Raw genomic sequence first — 22855 nt, forward strand, 5'->3', positions numbered from 1 at the left:
TCCTATATTTTGTAAGTCTGACAAGGTTTCTGATCACATTTACTACAATATCTAGTTTGGCCCTATGTTAGGGTAAAAGGTTTTTACTGGTATGAGATATTACTCGTAAAAGCAATATCCTGTAGTCTAATAATTAAGGCAGCATTTTCTTTCCTAAATAATGATTTGGTAGTTTAATTTTAATCCTGTTTTAGAAATTGATCTGAGGTCTTTGTATATTTCTAAAAATAAAATTTTAATTCATTTCACTAATACGATATTTTTCCTAGTGGCATAGAGTACGTGTCGTTATATAAGTCCTCAAGATGGAGGAGAGAAGACAGGTTTTTGTGGGATTGGTGGTCTTAAAGGTGTGTTCCGTGGAATAGGTGGTCTTAATGGAGGATGTTGTGGAATTGGTGGTCTTAAAGGAGGATGTTGTGGAATTGGTGGTCGTACAGGAGGTCTTTGTGACATTGGTGGTCGTACGGGAGGCCGTTGTTGAGGTGGAACAAATTGATTTTGTACTGGTGGCCTAAAAAACCAGAGAAGAAAACAGTCTGTGGATAAGTATTTCAGGTTTTGGCAGGTACAAACAGCCCTGAAAAAGAACTACTTATTTTTATTTTTATTTACTTCTATTTCACATTTTTGAACTACCCATCACCCTCAAAGAGACTAAGCACTGCAGTGCAAGGAAGTTGATTTGAGGTAACTACATGCATGTAGCAATGCCCTATCTGAACTTGGAAACAAGTATGAATTTGTTCTGCTAGTTGAGCTAAGCCTTCATCTTCAAGTTACCTTAAACAATTTTTGACTTCAGCTATTGAAATAAGGTCCACCTTAAACCATTGTGTCAGACATGAATGAAGTACATTCAGATGACTAAAACATATGAATGTATGAAGTGCCTATATGAACTATTATTTATTTACTGAGGTTCTAGTTTCCTTGATGCTTCAAGGCCTTCAGATTCCTACAATATAAACACCAGTGGTGGGATTCAAATAATTTAACAACCAGTTCTCTGCCCTAATGATTTCTTCCAACAACCAGTTCGCCAAACTGCTCAGAAAGTTAACAACTGGTTCTCCCGAAGTGGTGCGAACTGGCTGAATCCCACCACTGATGAACACTGTTGGATTGAAAGAGAGTAACTGACCCAAAATCACCCAGTGAACTCTGTGGTTCAGAGGAGACCTTGGATGAAGGCTTCCCACTCCTTAACCACTACACTTCATTACCCAGGAAAACTGTGCTTATCACTGGAGACAGTTTGAACTTAATGGTGAACGCCAGCTTCCGTTTCTAGCCATTACTCTCATGTGGCTGCAATAAATTGCTTTAGAGCATGCAGTCCCGACACTCTGTTGCAAAAAAAAATCCCCACCTCTAGTTTTTAACATGTTCACCCTGTACTTAAGCCCATGGTACGACATAACCGCGCTCATCAAAATAGCGGTGATAAAACCACGTCGCTAAAGCCGCGACATCATCACCGTGCGTCATCACTGCACGTCATCACTGCCGCGACAACAGCGCGGTGACCGAAGGGCACTTTAAAACAGCGCGGCGGCAGAAAGCCGGTTTAAATTAAGGTAAGGGTTAGGATTAGGTTTAGGGGTTTGCTTTAGGGTTAGGTTTAGGTTTAGGGTTAGGGTTAGGTTTAGGGTTAGGTTTAGGGTGCTGAGTGCTTCGGAAGGCGCGGATTTGGCCTCCGAGGTTATGTCACCGCGGTAGGGTCGTGTTTTCCTTAGTGCTTCGGATGGCGCGGATTTGCCTCCGCACTTATATCGGCGCGGATAAGGGCTTCGCGGTTTTGTGGTGGAACCACTTAAGCCACATACTGTATGTGGTTCTGCTGAAAGGTTACATCAAAAAGTACAAACCTTGAAGTTGGAAAGTGAGATATTGTAAAGATTCCCGAATTTGAAGTAGGCTGAAAAAGATGAATAAACAAACAAATAAATAAATCTCATGCTTATGTTTACAAAGATAACGGTAAAGGTTTTCCCTGTCATGTCTGTAGCAGCACTCAAGCCATTTTGGGAGCATCTTCAGGGCTGCCAGTCTGACCTTATGGGCTTGTGCTCATCTGTTTTCTTAGCCCATTAGCCTCCAACCTTTGTGGGATCAGGGAACAGTTCCGTGGAGCCATTTTTCCATGGAATGGTGGGGGGAGGGACACATGATTACAGGTGCTGCCTGCATCCCATGGATGGGACCTCAGTTGTTTGTGCGGCCCTGTTTCTGGCATGCCATGGGCCAGAGGTTGGGAACTTCTGTCTTAGCCAAGGGAACCAGCGTTGTCGGAAGACACTTCCACAGTCATGTGACCAGCATGACTGCATGCTGAAGCACACAGAACTCTATTACCTTCCCACTAAAGTGGTATCTATTTGTCTAGTCACATTTGCATGCTTTCAATTGGGCAGAAGCTGTGGCAAGGAATGGAAATTCACCCATTGCGTGGTGTTTGGGTCTTGAACCTGGACTGCCAGCTTTCCAGCTGACAAGCTCAGCATCTTTTAACTGCTGAGCTGTTGCTCCCCCATGCTCATGTTTACAATCCAGCAAAATACTGTTGTTCTAAAGTCTGCAAACTAAATTTCTGAATAGATATTAATTAATTAAGGGGGGGGGGAAATGCACAGCTGATATTTTGTACTAAAAGACTTTTATTGGTGGAAATTACTTAAAGTGGACATTATAATTGAAAGTGCATTCTTACCGGCCTTCTATTTTTTTCCTCTTGTGGATTTGGTTCACGCGGATTGTTATTCTGGTTTGTAGGTAATGGTCTTCTCTGCTGTGCATTTTCAGTCCTTAAAGAGCAATTCAAAGAAACAGTTAAAATTATATAAACATAAACACCCATCTTGTAGTATTTCCCAGCTAGTAAATGTGGAAGTAGATGACTAGATAATAAACTTTTAGAAAGATTCAGACAAACAGATTAAGTAAAGAGCCATGATGATGATCAAGGAAGTGGAAAGATCAAAGAAATTGGAATGTTGTTTTCAGAAAAGATAACTGAAGAAAGTTATGATAACACTTCAAATCTTGAAAGCTGTAACGTAGAATAAGGGTCAGACCCTTTTTTTAATTGCCCCAGATTGAACATCATTGATTACAGTAAAGCAGATTCCAATTGAATGTCAGAAGAATCAACTTGAACAACTTGAATATTGAAAGTACTAAGTGGGTTGGTAGGCCCTTCTTCAGTGGCTAGATAGCCATTGGGTTAGAAATTCAAAATGTTTGGACCAGAGGTGGGTTCCTACCAGTTTGCACCTATTCGGTAGAACCGGTTCGTCAAATCTACCGAACCGGTTAGAAGAGGTTCCACCAGTGGACCCGGAAAGCAGGCCACACCTACAGAAGAGGTTCCAAATTTTTTTGAAACCCACCACTGGTCCTTGGATATGATTATTCTACACTATCATGCTCATATTTATAAAACTCAGTGCCTCTGTGAAAGGTAAGGATGACTACTGCGTTTGTGGTGCAATCAGAACATTGCGTGTGTTGACGTTGTTTTAACGCAAACCAAAGATGCCTTTTAAAGAACAAGTTTACATCCTATTCTTATGCATGCCAGTGCTGTGTGTGAGGTAATTTAAGGTGGTTCTGACAAGTGTCGCTGACATCTTCATATCCGGTCACATGGGCAACAAGCCACTCCCATCCGGTCACATGGGCGGCAAGCCACTCCCACAAAGGAGGCCACACCCACAGAGTAGGTTCGAACAATTTTTGAAACCCACCACTGAAGCACTACCAATATCTAAAACATGGTTCTCAACCTTTTTTTCACCACAGATCTTTCCCTTGGAATACCTTTTGTGGCCATGGATCTCCAAAACTTAACTCAAAATTTAACTCATAGCATTTCTTCAAGCTTTTGCGAACCGACTATGACAGCGCCCCCCTCCCAGGGGTCCATAGACCACAGGTTGAGAATTACTGGCCTAAAATATTTACTTTAAAAAAAAAGAGCAAATATATTTTTCTACTGAAATGATCGTAGTTGGTATTAGAGGAATCATAATTTGTAGAATCAGTAACCAAATCAGGATCTGAGAAAGGGCTAACCATTCTTGGAGAATTATCCAATTGAATTTTTTTGTCTATTTATGCTGGCTCTGTGACTAGCACTATGAGAAGTTACTTCCTAATATTTTCTAAGGCATTTTTCTTTTTAAAAAAATTAAAAGCCAAAGTATTACATTGCAGGGAATGAATTGTCTGAATATTATTATCTGAGTTTGGTTTTAGGAAAATAATATCTCTTCCTTGTCTCCTATCTGGACAAAGGCCAATTTAAAACCTTAAACAGAGCTTGCTTCTTCAGGCTTGCCAATAATACCTGGATAAAAATTATGAAAATGATATTATTTTTCTAGATTGCCATCTCTTTTTCAAGTTTTACTCCCAACATTCCTAGAAATCTCTCTAAATTTTTCTCCCATTGTCACCTATTGCTAATCATGTAAGGGTATCCTTTCAAAAGGCTTTGACCTTTTTATATTTTATTTAGTATTTATTTTGTAGGTTCCACTGAAGTCAGTGAAGTTTGTTTCTGAATGGCTTGCACCACAACATTTAGTTTGTCTTTGAAGATCACAAAGATTCTAAATCGTGTTTTGTATTTTGAATTTTTGACTTAACCTTGCGTAGATATGTTCCGTTCTCAATATTATCAATTGCACGAATTTTGTACCTTTGATGTCTTCTACGTTCTCTGAAGAGACGCCTTTTAATTTCTTTCCTCTTGACAAATGCAATTGCAAGTAGAATTAATATAGGCAACACAAGTAAAAAAAATATAAGAAGACCATCTCGAAGGGATGTATCTAAGAAAGAAAATAAGCATTGTACGCTTATTTAAATGTAGAAATTGGACAGTGGGGCTACAAGAAGTTTTAAGTTTAAGTTTTATTTTATTTATATGCCGCCCTATTCCCTAAAGGGACTCAGGGCGGCGAACAACTTAAACAGGAAGGGGAAACATACAAGTACAAAATAAACATATTAAAATGACCAACAACCACACCTGTCGAGAGGGGAGGGGAGCTCATCAACTCCAGGCCTGCCGACACAGCCAGGTTTTAACGGCTTTTCGGAAGGCCAGGAGAGAGGTGAGGGTCCGAATCTCCGCGGGGAGTTCGTTCCAAAGGGCCGGAGCTGCAACAGAGAAGGCCCTCCCCCGGGTCGTAGCCAGATGGCATTGGCTGGTGGATGGAACCCGGAGGAGGCCAGCCCTGTGCGATCTAATGGGTCTTTGGGAGGCAATTGGCAGCAGGCGGTCTCTCAAGTACCCAGGTCCAATACCCAGATCCAAGAAGGAAGGTTTGACTTCCCAGCAAGATAAAATATGCATTTCTGGCTAATTTTCTTCAATAAATAAATGAACAAGTATAATATTTGGACCCCATTGTTTAATTGGAATCTCTTTTTCTAGTTTTAGGACTTGTGCAGAGGACAGCTCATGTTTTAGGTCATGTTTAAGCAGCAATATCCCAAAGGTATTTTTTCAAGAGACAACTGGACTTTCTGCTTTTTCCTTGAATTCAAAGAAAAATCAGAAAAACCAGTTACCTCTTGAAAAAACACCTTTGGGACAACTATGACCTGGATGGCTGAGAATCTCCATACACATTGAGCAGAAATATTGAAAATTCAGAATGGTTTGCAAACATTTAAGCACCACTGTATATATAAAAAAATTCCAAGAAAGGAGAAGCTCATCTTCCAAAAATAAAAGACTCACACTTCTAAAATGGGCATATGTCAAGTTACAGCTATAGATTCAGATTTTAAAGATAATTAATTTCAATAGAAACTAGAGTAGAAAAGGCTATCCTGACTTTTGTTCCTGGTCTTCATTTTTAAACTAGGCATTTTTTTTTGGACAGTAATTCAATGAGGTGACAGTTATTCACTTTAAGACGAATGTAACTTTCGTCAAATAAGACATAAGGCTACCTTAAAAGGTGCAACATTAGAGTTCAAAAGTGAGCAATATCAGATGGAATGTAAGAAAGAGGAATGATTCTTGATACCTATATGTGTTGGGCCACTATCTATGCTGCCCCCATAGCCAGACTCATGACAAAAAGGAGGTGCCCATCCAGGATCACAGTGGCAATTGCCTTTGTTGTTACACACCTACAGGAACAAAAAAAGAAACAAAATAATGAAATTACAACTTTTAAAGAGGTTATAGAAATTGCAATAATATTAGGCTTAGGGCAGTGGTAGTCAACCTGGTCCCTACCGCCCACTAGTGGGCGTTCCAGCTTTCATGGTACGGGTTTTGTCCGATATTGAAGCACTTTCCTTTTTAAAATTTAAGTGACTTCCCTACTTTATAAATCACCATTACCGTGGAACCGGTGGGCAGTTAAAAAAATTTTACTACTTTTTTTTTTCTAGATAATGTTTTTTATTTTCCATTTTTTCATTTTCATACACTCACATATATACTGTGCATAGCCAACGCCATACAACATTAAACAATAATCGCAGCAATTCCTCTTGTCAACAATACCCCCCCAAAATAGAAACCCAATATACCTCTTCCACTCTCCGTACACCTCTTTCTTCCACCCCCCTCCAACTTTCTATCTTCCCTCCATCATCCCCCTCTACCCTACTTCCCCTCCCCCTCTACCACTCCTCTCTCCCGATCCACTCCCTCCCTTCCTTTTCACCCTCCCTCCCATCCTCTCTCCCGCCCTCTCTACCCATCTTTCTTCTATCCCACTCCTTCTCCCCTTGGTGTATTTCTACTATATGTCAATGTACTTAACTTATCCTATTTTTACAGAGAAATTAAAGAAAAACAGTATACATGTGAAGTCACATTGAAATCTAACACATCGTATCTAACCTAGTATATATCCCTCCCTCCCCCCCCCTCTCCCCCAACCCCCCACCTCCTTCCCCCCCTCCAACTTCCCAAATTTAAGTGACTTCCCTACTTTATAAATCACCATTACCATGGAACCGGTGGGCAGTTAATTTTTTTTTACTACTAACAGAGATACAAAAGTGGGCGGTAGGTATAAAAAGGTTGACTACCCCTGGCTTAGGGTATTCTGTTTTTCCCCCCACACAGGCATGCAAGAATCTATGCACATCTTCTAAGGAATTTTATTGTCGAAGAACTCAAATGCCATTACGAAAGAATTCTATTAACAGCTGAATATCAAAAGTGAGATATAGGCAATAATCAACTCAGCTCCACAGTTTCTCTCGCGTGCTGTGCATCCTATCATATGGACCCCTCTTTTGGATGGGAAGCAGTGGTGTGGTATGGAGATCAATATTTAACAAGCAACTCTGTTGGCTCCATTACAGTGTTGGCAGCACTACACCGGTTCACCGACAAATGCACGCTCGACAAAAGCGCGACCGACAAAACCGCGGCGAGAAAACCGTGAGTTCTAAATCGCGCCGACGAATGAGCGCAGAAGCGCACCCACAACAGCGCGCCGACAAAAGCACGCTTTCAACAAACAAGTAATAACCATGAGTTCTAACCCTAACCCTAACCCTAAGCCTAACCCTAAACCTAACCCTTATCTTAACTGAAATCCCTAAACCTAACCCTGAACCTAACCCTTACCTTAACTGAAATCCCTAAACCTAACCCTGAACCTAACCCTTACCTTAACTGAAATCGCGCTTTTGTGGGCGCGGTTTTGTCGGCGCGTTGTTGTGGGCACGTTTGTGAGGTCGCGGTTTTGTCGCCGCAGTTTCGTCAGCGCGCTTTTGTCGTGCACGCATTTGTCAGGTCACGCACTACACCAACGGCTTCTAAACAATGATTGAGCTGGCATTGGAGGTCTCTTCTCATCAACTATCTTGCAAAATTCCAGTAAATGTAACATCTCTCATTAGTCCATGTGAACCAGTTCCAGCACACCATTGACAGGACCTCCTGGTTTCCATCCAACTCTTGTTTTGTTAGTGACTAAAGATAATGTCCACAATTACCATATTGTCATAGGGAAGAAAAAAACTATTGTTTTCCTATGACAATATGGGAATTGATTTTCCCATGAAATTTGTTTCTTGTATGACTAGCTTTCCCGTTATTTCTGAACTTGGCATATTTAAAAATGGAAAAAATAAGGAAAATAAGGATTTGTTTCTTTGAGGGGGGGAAAAAGCAGAATGTAAACATTTTAACTTGCTGTGGGCATCTAAAGTGAGGAAAAGGGAAGCAAATGTTAAAGCATGCATCGAACATTGTCATGCAGATTCACACTGTTTGTGCTTATACTACAGGGGTGGGTTTCACGCCCCATTCCAACCGGTTCGGTTGGAACGGGGCCGGCGGCGTCCTCGTGCACGCGCGTGGCGCACGCATGCTTACTAGCGTCTTTGCGAGGCTCCAGCTGCTCCTGGAGGATCGCGCAGGCGCTGTATGCGTCCTGCGCATGCGTGGAAGCGCAGAACTCGTCAAAACCGGGTAAGGAGCGCGGGCGGGCGGCTGGGCCCTTCGCCGTTCCCGGAAGTTACTTACTTCCGGGTTCGCCGACCAACCGGTTCGCAGGGACCGCCGCGAACCGGTTGAAACCCACCCCTGTTATACTACCTATGAATGTTGCATGCAAACCCATAAAGCAGGGGTGTTAAACTCGCAGTGTGCGGGCCAGATGTATCACAAGCTAGCCAAGGCGACCCCGGGTTTAGCAAAAGGGGGGGGGAGTCATGATAAGTCATGTGACGACATGATGCTGCGAATTTGACATCCCTGCCATAAAGGGTGGGGTTTGAGTTGTGATCTCACAACATACTTTCTCATTTGACAAAACTTCTAAGTGTAGCCTATGTTTCTTACAATGCAAAATATTTTGCCTTCAGGAAAGCTGTTAAAACCTGGCTGTTCCGGCAGACCTGGGGCTGTTGAAATCATGTTAAGGTCCAGCCCCAGTTAGAATGAATGCATGTGGTTTTGTATTTTTAAACTGTCTTTTCTTATTTTTTTCTTTCTTTCTTTTTTCTTCTTTTGTGAGCCGCCCGGAGTCCTACGGGATTGGGCGGCATATAAATTTTAATAATAAATAAATAATAAATTTATTGAATAAAAGAAACATGTCCCACATATATGTTCTCGAGATGAGGTAGTACTTAGGTTGTGGTATAATGTCTCATAAATGAATGGGTAGAAATGCTACAAAGAACTACCATAATACTGCTGATACTCCACTCAGCATTTTTAAAGAAAGCAATGATACATATTCAGTAGTTGTACTATAGATAATCCTCGACTTACAACACTTTGTTTAGTGACCAAAGTTACAACAGCACTGAAAAAAGTGGCTTGTGACCATTGCCGCATCCCCATAGTCATGTGATCAAAATGTAGACGCTTGGCATCTGGTTCATATTTATGCGCATTGCTGTGTCCCAAGGTCATGTGATCTCCTTTGGTAACCTTTTGACAAGCAAAGTCAATGGGGAAGCCAGTTTCACTTAACAACGTGCTACTAAGTTAACAATTGAAATGATTCCTTTAACAACTGTGGCAAGAAAGGTCATAAAATGGAGCAAAACTCACTTATTAAGATGTCTCACTCAACAACATAAATTTTGGGCTCAATTGTGGTCGTACGTTGAGGACTATCTCTGCTAAGATACTTAGAGCCGAAGTGGCGCAGTGGTTAAATGCAGCACTGCAGGCTACTTCAGCTGACTGCAGTTCTGCAGTTTGACTGTTCAAATCTCACCGGCTCAGGGTTGACTCAGCCTTCCATCCTTCCGAGGTGGGTGAAATGAGGACCCAGACTGTGGGGGCGATATGCTGACTCTGTAAACTGCTTAGAGAGGGCTGAAAGCCCTATGAAGCGGTATATAAGTCTAACTGCTATTGCTATTGCTATTGGTTATTATAATTTTGTGAAAATTATCATCATCATAATATTTTAACTTACCGCCCGACCATTACACTTTTTCTGTATGTCACAGTTGTAACCCAGCAAACTTGCATTTGCGCACGTATAATCAATACAAGCCTAAAAAAGACGGGAAAATGGTTTTTTTTTTTCAGAATGGTCTTTCAAAGCATGTTTTATCTGCAAATGCACAAAAGGTACCAAGAAGAGACTGTCATCAGGTTCAAGAGTAACTCTAAACAAAATTTAGCCTGATGGTCTTCCCCAAGGTGAATAGTGATTTAATACTGAATTCTTACAGAGCTTCTTAAAGAACATGGACAAAAAAGATGGACAAATCTAAGCCTAAAATTATGATGTTGGAAATGGGAGAAAAGTGAATCTTACATCTCTGTCATCATGCAACAATATAATTTGTCTGGGTTCAGCTTGACACAGGTATAAATCTAGCCACGATGATTTGGAACTTACAGTTTACAGTTTAAAATTAAGCGTGGATCAAGTCCAGTGGTGGGTTTCAAATTTTTTAGAACCTCTTCTGTAGGTGTGGCCTGCTTTGTCGGAGTGGCTTGCCGGCCACGTGACTGGGTGGGAGTGGCTTGCCAACCATGTGACCGAGTGGGAGTGGCCAACTTGTAAAATGTGGTGAAACTCACTTAACAACGCTCTTGCTTAGCAACCAAAATGTTGGCTCAGAAACTCTGGCATTTGAAGCACGCAAGTCTTAAAGCTGTCAAGTTACAAGACCCTTGCACCCCTAACCCTTTAGAAAAATAAAACCCCAGGGGTGTTCAAACTTGACAGCTTTAAGACTTGTGGACTTCAACTCCCAGAATTCCTCCTCTCGCTCTTCATCTTGATGATGTGTGCATGGGCTGCGGGAGGGAGCTGGAACCGGTTCTAAACAGCACTGTAGATTTGTGGAACCTCTTCCATAGAAGAGGTCAGAACTGGCAGGAACCCATCCTTGATCAAGTCCCAAATGATGTAATATAGGTTCTTTTAAGCTTCATCTGTTGAAGCAAAGAGTAATTGGCAATATTCCCAACGCAACTCAGTGATGACAAATGATGCACAATAATGTCAGCATGCAAATACAATTATGTACTTGTCTCAATCTACAAGTAAATTTGTCATGTTTCCATGATTACATCATTATGCACATGTCATTACTTGTGTCTTCTCTCCTGCAAGAGCCGAGGTGGCGCAGTGGTTAAATGCAGCACTGCAGGCTACTTCAGCTGATTGCAGTTCTGCAGTTTGGCTGTTCAAATCTCACTGGCTCAGGGTTGACTCAGCCTTCCATCCTTCCGAGGTGGGTAAAATGAGGACCCGGATTGTTGTTGGGGGCAATATGCTGACTCTGTAAACCGCTTAGAGAGGGCTGAAAGCCCTATGAAGCGGTATATAAGTCTAACTGCTATTGCTATTGCTATTGTCTATTAGTGTAACATTACACTATAGAGACAGTTTACAAACAACATTGGATAGTTTTGTACAATATACAGAACAGGCAACCTACAATGAATAGTATATAAACAGCCCCTCAGCCTCCAGAATCATGGAGGCAGGATTATAAATTCCTGAGGATAATTCTTTGTTGATCTTCTTTGTGAGACATTAGAACATGGGTAACCTTGCAGAGGCCAGATGCTAATATGTCAATAAAAACTGAATGATTGAATGAGTGAGGGAGTAAGTGAATGAAATCTCCCCAAATTCTAATAATTGGGCTTATTTACCCATGGTAGTGATTTTAACTTTATCCCCCACTTCTTTGAAAGTGTAGCAATGTTGCTGAAGTATTTATTACAACTCCTAGCAGGGAATGAAGAGGTAGTACAGCTTCTCAACTGGAAAATCTTGTTGAATTTTGTATAAAGTTTTATATTAAATAATAACATGGTTTCTTGATTTTTGGCCAGCATAAGGAATATACTCAGCCCATCATGATTTACGCTTAGGAGTAACAAATTAACATAACAAATCATAACTTAGTGCCAAGTGCAAACTCAGCCAGTGACTCGTTCAATAAAGCAAGGTGTGATTCACATAGGCTACACATTTGTAAGATGCAGAGAACTCTTACTTTTCCTTCAGCACAAGAAGTGCCTTTATTAACCAGTGCTGGATCGGGAATATCTGATCCTAGATCAAATTCAGTGGTTACACATGAAATTCCATCTTGAGTCTGGAAATACAACTCGGACGGGAGATTCTCTTGCTTGAAAGATGTACAATGAATCTTGCCACATAAACTGTTGCTGCAAATGTAATAATATTAATTATTGTAATAATTAATGTAATAATATGATATACATACATAAGTAAGGAATTGTGAAGCAGTATGATAAATACAAAATGCTATCTTCCAAGTTCTAATATTGAGTACATGATTTTTCAAGATTTTGTTCACTAGACTTAAGGTCTATAAAAATCAATGTTGAGCAAAAAGATGTAAATCTATAAGTAGGAAAAAATAACAGCTTATCAACTTTAATACATTCAGATCTTCTTGGCCAACAATGGAAGGCAAGATAGTCCTCACTTAGCAACCACTTTGAGCAGTGACGGTTCAGTTACGACAATGTTGAAAAAGTAATTTTGTGACCAATGCCTGCACATACAACCTTCACAGCATCTCTCTCTCACACTCACTCTCACTCTGCCATGTTAGTTAGTACATACTCCATTTTACAATCTTTCTTGCCACAGTTGTTAACTGAATCACTGCAGTTCTTAAATTAGTAAGTACTAAGAGCCGAGGTGGCGCAGTGGTTAGGGTGCAGTACTGCAGGCCACTTCAGCTGACTGTTATCTGCAGTTCAGCGGTTCTAATCTCACCGGCTCAAGGTTGACTCAGCCTTCCATCCTTCCGAGATGGGTGAAATGAGGACCCAGACTGTGCGGGCAATATGTTGACTCTGTAAACCGCTTAGAGAGGGCTGAAAGCCCAATGAAGCAGTATATAAGTCTAACTGCTATTGCTATTGCTATTAGTAACACAGCTATTAAGTGAATCTGGTTTTCCAATTAACTTTGCTTGTCTGAAGATTGCAAAAGATGATCACATGACCCCTGAATACTACAACAGTCATAAATGTGAGTCAATTCCCAAGCATCTGAATTTTGATCATGTGACCATCGGGCTGCAGCAAAGGTTATATGTGAAAAACAGTTGTAAGTCACTTTTTTCAGTGCTGTCGTAACTTTGAACAGTCACTAAATGAACTGTTGTAAATTGAGGACTATCTCTAATAGGAAATTTTGTCTTAGTGATGTAGGCTGTTGGTATGTTTCTTTAGAAGTAGAAGGAAAAGGAATTAATTTAGTAATTTTAGTAATTTAATAAACTTATATGCCGCCCAATCCCGTAGGACTCCGGGCGGCTTACAGGAACAAGATAAAAGTTAAAAATAAAAAAGAGAAACAAATTTAAAAACAACACACCATACATTCCGTCTAGGTGGGGCTGGACCTCGTTCGTGAAGTCAACAGCCCCAGGCCTGCTGGAATAGCCAGGTTTTAGTGGCTTTTCGGAAGGCCGAGAGAGTGGGAAGGGTCCGAATCTCTATGGGTAGATCGTTCCATAGGGCCGGAGCAGCTACAGAGAAGGCCCTCCCCCGAGGGACCGCCAGCCGGCATTGTCCAGTCGACAGCACCCGGAGAAGGCCCAACCTGTGAGATCTTATCGGCCATTGGGAGGTATGTGGCAGGAGGCGGTCTCTCAGATATCCAGGTCCTAAGCCATGTAGGGCTTTAAAAGTGATGACTAGCACCTTGAAGCGCGTTTGGAGACCAATAGGGAGCCAGTGCAGCTCGCGGAGGATGGGTGTAACATGGGTGTATCTAGGTACACCCGATATCACTCGCGCGGCTGCATTCTGGACCAACTGTAGTCTCCGAACACTTTGCAGGGGCAGCCCCATGTAGAGCGCATTACAGTAATCAAGCCTTGAGGTGACGAGAGCATGAGTCACCAAGGAAGAAAGAGTGCAGAGGTGTGATTCTGAATCATGTTGCCTATTATCCAAATAAGAGCATTCAGTTCAGTGGGACTTAATCCCTGACCGAGTGTGCATGGAGTCGTTTAGTCTGAATGTGTCTTCAGAATATAAAACATTTTTTCTGATTACTTACGCTTGAGAACATCTTACAAAATATGACCCTTTCATTCCGCAATTGCCAAATCTGTCTCCTTTGCTATTGGCTCTTTCAAAGCAAACATTTGGTCCTTTCTTTGCTCCTACAAAATAAATGAAACTTCATTAATTCTATGTTGAGGATAATTCGCTACATCCTCTTGACGGTTCCACCACAAATGCGCGAATGACAAAAGCACACCTGACTAAACCGCGGTGACAAAACTGCGCCGACAAAACCGCGCGATGAATGAGCGACGAATGAGCCCTGAAGTGCGCCGACAACAGCGCGCCGACAGAAGCATGCTGTAACCTAACCCTAAACCTAACCCTAAACCTAACCCTAACCTAACCCTAAACCTAACCCTAAACCTAAACCTAACCCTAAACCTTACCTTACCTTAAATCTCGCTTCTGTCGGCGCGCTGTTGTCGGCGCGCTGTTGTCGACGCGCTTTTGACATCGCGGTTTTAGCACCGCGGTTTTGTTGGCGCGCTTATGACGTTTGCGCTTTTGTCGGGTCACGCCTCTTGACATCCCCAGAGGACATAAATCCCCATAAAATCACTTAAGGAAGCCCAAAGAAAGGGAATCTTCAACAACGTACAATATAAACACACATTATTTAAGATAGACAGGTAGAAAATCAGCAGAATGCACCCAGGGACATAAACTGGCAGGCAGAAGACATGACAAAAATTCTTTAATTTCTCAACGCAGAAAAACTCAATCACAGTTTCAATCGGAAAACGGCATTGTTTTACATCAATCCAAATTCAAAAATTCCTGGAACTTTAACTTTTAATAGATTTATATGCCGCCCAATCCCGTAGAACTCCGGGCAGCTTACAGAAAAAGTTAATATAAGAAGTTAAAATAAAGAACAATTTAAAAAGAAACAATTTAAAAACAATGCACCATACACTCAATCTGGGTGGGGCTGGACCTCATTCCTGAAGTCAACAGCCCCAGGCCTGCCGGAACAGCCAGGTTTTTGTGGCTTTTCGGAAGGCCGAGAGAATGGGGAGGGTCCGGATCTCTACGGGTAGGTCGTTCCACAGGGAAGGTGGAAGCTTGGCATTCTGAGAAACCATCCATCAGCACATATAGAAACAACCTCATCAATGAACCTCAGCTATTTCTCGACTTAGGACCACAAAGGAAGCCCAAATTTTTTTGGGCTGTCGCTAAGGGAGACAGTTGTGAATTTTGCCCTATTTTATTACTTTTCCTGTCACCGTTGTTAAATGAATCTGGCTTCCCCATTGACTTTACTTGTCAGAAAGTCCACAAAATGTCATCCCATGACCCCAGGAAACTGCAACTATCATAAATATATGAACAAGTTGCCAATCACCCAAATTTTGATCAAGTGACCGTGGGGGTATTGCAATGGTCATAAGTGTGAAAAACAGTCTTAAGACACTTTTTTTCAGGTCAGTTGTAACTTTGAATGGTCATTTAATGAATGGTTGTAAGTTGAGGACTACCTTTCTCTGTTGCTGCCCTGGTCCTATGGAATGATCTCCATGTAGAGATCCGGAACCTTACTACTCTTCCGGCCTTCCGTAAATGTATGTTGTGTAATTTTAAAAATTGTATTTTTATTTTAGTTTTTATATGTCTCCTTGTTTTGTCTGTAAGCTGCCCAGAGTCCCTAGGGGGTGGGTGGCATACAAATGTCAATAAACCTAAACCTACTTGTATTTAAATGACTTAACTAAAAGTTAAGGAAGGAAGGAAACATCCTGTTTAGCAACCAACACCCAAACAAACAGGAAACAATTCCAGATAAACAATGGGGGAGGAACAATATCCTAACTAAGAAACTATGAAGAAAGTAACCACCCCTCAAACAAGACTGACAGGGCACGCTACTACATATAAACAACTAGCAAAGCTCATTCTCCCCCATATTGATTATATTACCTTGTCTGGTGACAAAACATCTATAGCAGGGGTGTCAAACTCGATTTCATTGAGGGCCGCATCAGGGTTGTGTTTGACCTTGGGGGGCCAGGGTGGGTGTGGCCAGCTCGTTGTCACTCGTGCTGGGGGTACCCGCAGCTGCCCAAGCACTCTGCCAGTGAAAACAGGCTCCCGAGATCCATTTTGGCTGCAACAGCCTCCTGCAACCTTCTGCCAGTGAAAACGAAGCTCAGAAAGGCTGTGCACAGCCTTCCCAAGCTCCATTTTCGCTGAAAGAGGCACTGCGGGCCAGTCCTTCACTGTTTCTAGGGTGGCCCCAAGGGGCAGATCTAAGTACCCCATGGGCTGAATCCAGCCCCTGGGCCTTGAGTTTGACAGGAAAGCAGCCAAGCTTGTAGAACACCAAGAACCCAAACTGATCAACCCCAAGTGTTGTGACTCAGCAGAAGTTTGCTGTGAGTTGAGTCGGGGTGAAGGAATAACAATGCAGCTGGGGCTCATTAGTGTGGTCTTCTGGAGATAAAAGGACTGATGGTGCCACGCCCTGGTTGCAGAAGTCAACGTTCATTGTTCATCGGTCGTGGTTTGTTTGTGAGAGGCATTTGGATAAGTGGTTTGCTTTCTGTAATCCTGATTCAAAGAGACACTTGGAGAAGTGATTTGCTTTCTTTCTGGACACCTGGTTCTGCCGTAAGAGATCTTTGTTTTGCATTCTGTTATCTTCTTGCCAGAGACTTTATTTATGTTTATTTTTGGGCTCGCAGCCAGCGTGAGCCGAGGCTGATAAAGTTATTTCCTTTTAAACCTGTCCGCCTGTCGTCTTTGAACGAGCAAAGGAGGGGGGACAGAACACCAAGTTACATATATTCTTTACTATTGGAATAAAAAAACATTTCAAAATAACAATCATTTACATTCCAATATATGGACATTTTCTATATAACGCCTGCCAGTTTAATTATCGGTTCTATCGATCACAAATGATTCAAACCTTACCTTTTCCAAAGAGGGATTCACACTGAGAATCGTAACTCTCACAAATTCCACTGTAACAGTAATCTTTCATATTATTACAAGGGTAGCCATCCATGACATACACATCTTCCGGACAGTCATAATAGGTCCCATTGCAATATTCAGGGAGATCACAGGTATTTGATTTTGGCCGACACTCCACTCCTGCTACCTTGAACTTGAAAACAGAGTTTTATTGATTTTATTAGTTTCTAATTGCAACACGTTGACAACATTCAATAAACCATAAACCATTCGTATGCCTTTAATGACAGGAGAGAAGGAGAAAGAGATTTGTGAAAAAGAAAGAGGTTGGGATAGTTCCTGGGCCAAACTACTAGAACAGTGTGCCAATGATCATACTACTAATTGTACAGAAAAACGGTTCACCCACAAATGCACGCACGACAAAACCGTGGCGAGAAAACCGCGGCGAGAAAACCACGATGTTGAAATCGCGCCCACAACAGCACGCCGACAAAAGCGTGCCATCAACAAACAACGCAAAAACAACGTAATAACCCTAACCCTAACCCTGAATCTAACCCTAACCCTAACCCTTACCTTAACCCTAATCATGCTTTTGTGGGCGCGGTTTTGTCAGCGCGCTGTTGTGGGCACGATTTCGACGTCACGGTTTTGTCGCTGCGGTTTTGTCAGTGCGCTTTTGTCAGGAGCACGTTTGTCGGGTCACGCAGAAAAACCAAACCAAAACTACAAGATATATTTCTCTTTCAGGCGTATGCTATCATATTACACACAACAACCAACATTTATTGCCTGTATGAGCAGAGCCAGATGTCTACACTGAAATGTAAATGTACCAGTCCATGAGTGAGCAGAACTAGACTATCATCATTGCTGATTTGTATGGTACCTCAGTACCAAGCTCAGCTGGTACAATTGTCCTTACTTGAATACGGGACAGCAACTGGTGAGCCTCCCTACATGATTATGGATGAACAATTGGCATAATTTATTGTTATGAAGAAGGATCGATGTCTCCTTGAGGTTTTGGGAGGAAGGAGGGGTATAAATAAATAAGTGAATTAATTAATTAATCCAGACCACAAAATTACAACTAGAGTAGGGAACCTGGGAGATAAAGTCCAAGAAGCAAGTAGGATAGCTACAGCTAGATATAGAGATAGAGACATAAAGATATATTTTCATATATCTAGCTGTAGGATTTTTCAGTCATTCCTTTTCTCCATTCTCTCCATCCCTCCTCCTTTCTCCTTCTGAGGATGTAAATAATGTATTGGAAAACTAGAAAGTATGGTATGTATGTTATACATTCAAACTGAACTTTTCATTAGAATAAGCCTGAAGCAGTGAGCTAATTTTTTATTTATTTACTGTATTTTTCAGAGTATAAGATGCACCAGAGTATAAGACGCACTAAGGTTTTGAAGAAGCAAATTTTTTAAAAAGTAAGTAGATAGACGGAGAGAGAGGGAGAGAGAAATACAGTAGGTAGATAGGGAGCGAGAGAGTAGGTAGGTAGGTAGGTAGGTAGGTAGGTAGGTAGGTAGAGGGATAGAGAGAGAGAAATACAGTAGGTAGGGAGAGAGAGAGTAGGTAGGTAGATGTTTCCAGGTGTATTTATCCATGTGCTGGAGAAGGAAATCGCTGACAACCTGCAGCACCTAAGACTTGTTTCTGCTGGCACAGCACTTGATCAATCTAATTCTCATCAATCAGTTAAAGAGCTTTCCAAAAGGAAAAAAAAGTAAATTTTTGCACTGTGGAAACCTCCCCAAAATGTCCCGTTTTTCACGAAAATGGGCCCGTTTTTCTCAAATAAAAGGCATGAATAGCCTTAAGGAGGGGGGCTTGCAGAGTGTTCCTGGGGGGCGGGGGTGGGGGCAAAAACAAGCAACAAATGGCCCATTTGTCCTGAAAACAGGCCCATTTTTTTACAAAATAATTGCATGTGTAGCCTTATGGAGGCTTATACAGTGCTGCTGGGGGCTGGGGGGGGGGGAAATGGCACATTTTTTTCTCATTTCTGCCCTTCCCAGTCCCCAGCAGCTCTCTGAAAGCCTCCATAAGGGTATGCACGGCCATTTTTGTGAAGAGAGCGGGGCTTCAGGAGGCAAAAAAGGCTGTATTCGATGTATAAGACGCACCCAGATTTCCAGTCTCTTTTTTGAGGAAAAAAGGTGCGTCTTATACTCCGAAAAATACAGTAATTTCTTTTGAAAGCCCAACTCAATCAAGTGACTCTGAGCAGCAACTAATCTTTGTTATGAGACATACACACATACACAGTTCTAAAAAAATGCATTTGTCTTCTCTGGGATTGTTTATTTTTTGCATTCTTTTGCCATCAAATATTTTTGGAGTTTCAGATAAATCTTAGTGATATATACAGTATAAGGAATTTGAACGAACAAAAACTAAAGTTTGGTGTTTGTTTCATTTTTTGCATTTAAAAGGTCAACTCATATGTAATATGCCACACAATAGAAGACCCATACTTTTTACATGCATCAAAGCAATAAGGCTTTGATAATATAATCACAGATGCCATCCTGATTTTTTTCTAATCTCCCTCTAATGTTCAGGCATGTAACAGTAATAAGATGTTATTGTATACATAAACACATGCATACCATCTTCATGAATGATCATTCAAAACAAACATACCTTAAGAAAAATATATTAACTTTGCAATCCTATGTATATTTAAATATTGGGGTACACCTGCTGCGTGACCCGTCAAAACCGCGCTCGACTAAGCCATGCCTGATTAAACCGTGTTGCTGACGTCATCAACAGGGCGACAACAGCCAGTGCGGAGAAAGAAGGGCGCTTTAAATAGCGCTTTGAAAGCAAGCCAATTCAACTTAAGGTAAGGGTTAGGTTTAGGTTTAGGTTTAGGGTTAGGGTTAGGGTTAGGTTAAGGGTTAGGTTAGGTTTAGGGTTAGGTTTAGGGTTAGGGTTAGGTTTAGGGTTAGGTTAAGGTTTAGGATTAGGTTTAGGGTTAGGTTTAGAGTTAGATTAAGGGTTAGGTTTAGGGTTAGGTTTAGGGTTAGGTTTAGGGTTAGGTTAAGGGTTCAGTTTAGCGGGGTTAGGTTTAGGGGTTAATTTTAGGTTTAGGGTTTACAGCGTGCTTCTGTCTCCGCGCTGTTATCGCCCTGTTGATGACATCAGCTACACGGTTTAGTCGGACACGGTTTAGTCGAGCGTGGTTTTGTGGTGGAACCCACCTGCTGAACATAATGGGGATTAATATAAAACATGCAAGCACGGGATTGCACTTCACATCTAAACATAGGACAATCTATTTTACCTGACACTTTTCACAGCACAATCCTTCAGCGCATGTTGATCCACGTGTTAGCTTGCAGCTGGCAGCATCACAACAGGGATTGGTACATTCCTGTTAAGAAAATGACTTTGGTTGTATAGTCCATAATCAACTGTTGAAGAAAACTTCCACTGAACTCAGCAGGATCAATATTCTCATCACTAGGATGTGACTAAAAGAGTTTTAAGAAACATTCCTACAGAACTATTTAATTGAAGCATTTTTTTAAAAAAAGCACCCATTTATAATCATATAGTGAAATCAAGGTTTTATAAAAACCTAAAAAAAAGTGTAGTGGTGAGGAAGCTTCTTTTTCTAATGTGATTACTGCAACATTTTACTAAGGAAAGATTTGATAGAGAAAACTTCATGGACACGTGGCACAAATCAGTGGCCTTCTACATGTTCATCACTATGAGCGAGGCTAAGCAAGAAAGAAACTTTTTTTTGTCAATCTACAGTACTCCTATTGTTCTATTAGGCCAGCATCAAAGTATCACTAAGGAACAAAATACAGCAATGAGCATTAAATTACTTCACTTTCAATGCCAAAAAGCTGTGATGGGGCACAAATGCAACATCTATCTACACCTCCTTAAAGCAACAGTATCTTTTCTTGGTTTCTAAAAATGATGGATGTGGGTCCAGAGAAATACCAATAGCAGTTAGACTTATATACCGCTTCATAGGGCTTTCAGCCCTCTCTAAGCGGTTTACAGAGTCAGCATATCGCCCCCAACAATCCGGGTCCTCATTTCACCCACCTCGGAAGGATGGAAGGCTGAGTCAACCTTGAGCCAGTGAGACTAGAACCGCTGAACTGCAGATAACAGTCAGCTGAAGTGGCCTGCAGTACTGGCACCCTAACCACTGCGCCACCTCGGCTCTTCATAATGCCAGGAGGGAGAAGGAAGGTCTTTCAGGCTTGTTTGTCTATTACTGCAGTGGCCCCCAAACTTTCTGCGCCCTAACCACTGCGCCACCTCGGCTCTTAGAAAGACATAGCTGTGCTAAGGTGTTACAGAAAAATCCTTGTAGGGTTATCGCTAACCCTCATCTACCATTTTAGAACAGAATCTGGAATGTTGCATAGCCCTAGTATTGGTGTGTGTGTGTGTGTGTATGTATAATTTTAGCATATCAATATTTTAAAATATAAATACAAATTACCTACTTTTGGAGTGCCACAATCACATTCTTCATTCCTATCCACAATGTTATTGCCACACATGGGTTCTGTGAAGATATCGCTCGGCTTGGGAGAATTTCTCAGACAGCTTCCTCCACCCTTCAAGATAAGTTGCTCAAAATCACTAGAGCTGCAGCTGCTGAAGTTCCTGGACCCGCTAGAAAGAACAATTTTTCCAGGATATGGAGTAATATATTTCCCATTTTGTGTCTAATTTTAATGAGGCTACATTTCTACAATTACACTATACTTCATCATAACACTAAAGCAGTGTTTCTCAACCTTGTCAACTTGAAGATGTCTGGACTTCAACTCCCAGAATTCCCCAGCCAGCGAATGCTGGCTGGGGAATTCTGGGAGTTGAAGTCCAGACATCTTCAAGTTGACAAGGTTGAGAAGCACTGCACTAAAGCAATGTGTGTTGTCGTCCGTTCCCCCCCCCCAAAAAAATAAGTCCATTTCTGACTCTGAGAGATACATGATATTGTGAGCCAGAAACTGGCCAATTGTTGAAATGGGGAAATATACAAAAACTGCATTGTAATTCCTCTAATAGGCTTGTCATAATTGAAAAAAGCAAATTTCAAATCTGCACCCCAAGCCAATCTAGAAAAGACTAAACGGCCAAGTTGTCTCCACCCAAATGATCCATGATTTTCCTTTAAAATGTTAGGCTAGCTTTACAATTTGCAAAATGTGTCTCAGATTGATGAGTCACAATGAAAGTTATGACTTCATTTTTTCCCTCTGGCAGCATTTCTTATACAAGACTTGGCACCGTGAATGTGTAAACTAAACTCAGCATCCATTAACGCTCTTCAAGGATGAGGAATCTCCATCCATGATTTCTCTGTGATCTCTAGGGTAAAGATTCGGGTTATGATTGTTTTCTATCATTCCAAAGCTTCCTCTCAATTCAAGATTTTTAACTGAACTGTTCCCATATGGAACTTGTTACTTAGGTTCTATCCCAATTTGATCCACTTCTACCAGAGGTGGGTTCCTACCAATTCGCACCTATTCGGTAGAACCGGTTCGTCAAATCTACCAAACCGGTTAGAAGAGGTTCCACTAGTGGACCCGGAAAGCAGGCCACACCTACAGAAGAGGTTCCAAACATTTTTTAAAACCCACCACTGGTCCTTGGATATGATTATTCTACACTATCATGCTCATATTTATAAAACTCAGTGCCTCTGTGAAAGGTAAGGATGACTACTGCGTTTGTGGTGCAATCAGAACATTGCGTGTGTTGAAGTTGTTTTAACGCAAACCAAAGATGCCTTTTAAAAAACAAGTTTACATCCTATTCTTATGCATGCCAGTGCTGTGTGTGAGGGAATTAAAGGTGGTTCTGACAAGTGTCGTCGGCATC

The 22855-nt window shown here is 41.5% G+C and overlaps 1 protein-coding gene across 2 annotated transcripts in view; it reads right to left on the bottom strand.

Moving 5' to 3' along the window:
* Positions 1–226: 226 nt before the first annotated feature.
* Positions 227–22855, bottom strand: part of LOC116514396 (disintegrin and metalloproteinase domain-containing protein 9-like) — a 42019-nt gene continuing 19390 nt past the window's right edge. For both annotated transcript variants that reach the window (XM_032225972.1, XM_032225973.1), the window contains 11 exons: positions 21466–21637; positions 20274–20363; positions 16958–17153; positions 14031–14136; positions 11980–12154; positions 9930–10010; positions 6048–6153; positions 4706–4838; positions 2714–2807; positions 1872–1921; positions 227–514 (listed from right to left, as the gene is read on the bottom strand). In XM_032225972.1, the coding sequence (XP_032081863.1) occupies positions 301–514; positions 1872–1921; positions 2714–2807; positions 4706–4838; positions 6048–6153; positions 9930–10010; positions 11980–12154; positions 14031–14136; positions 16958–17153; positions 20274–20363; positions 21466–21637 (1417 nt within the window). In that variant the 3' untranslated portion in view covers positions 227–300. The remainder of the gene's footprint in view (positions 515–1871; positions 1922–2713; positions 2808–4705; positions 4839–6047; positions 6154–9929; positions 10011–11979; positions 12155–14030; positions 14137–16957; positions 17154–20273; positions 20364–21465; positions 21638–22855) is intronic.

The sequence above is a fragment of the Thamnophis elegans genome, chromosome 10, assembly GCF_009769535.1.
Source record: "Thamnophis elegans isolate rThaEle1 chromosome 10, rThaEle1.pri, whole genome shotgun sequence".
Taxonomy (NCBI): Eukaryota; Metazoa; Chordata; class Lepidosauria; order Squamata; family Colubridae; genus Thamnophis; species Thamnophis elegans.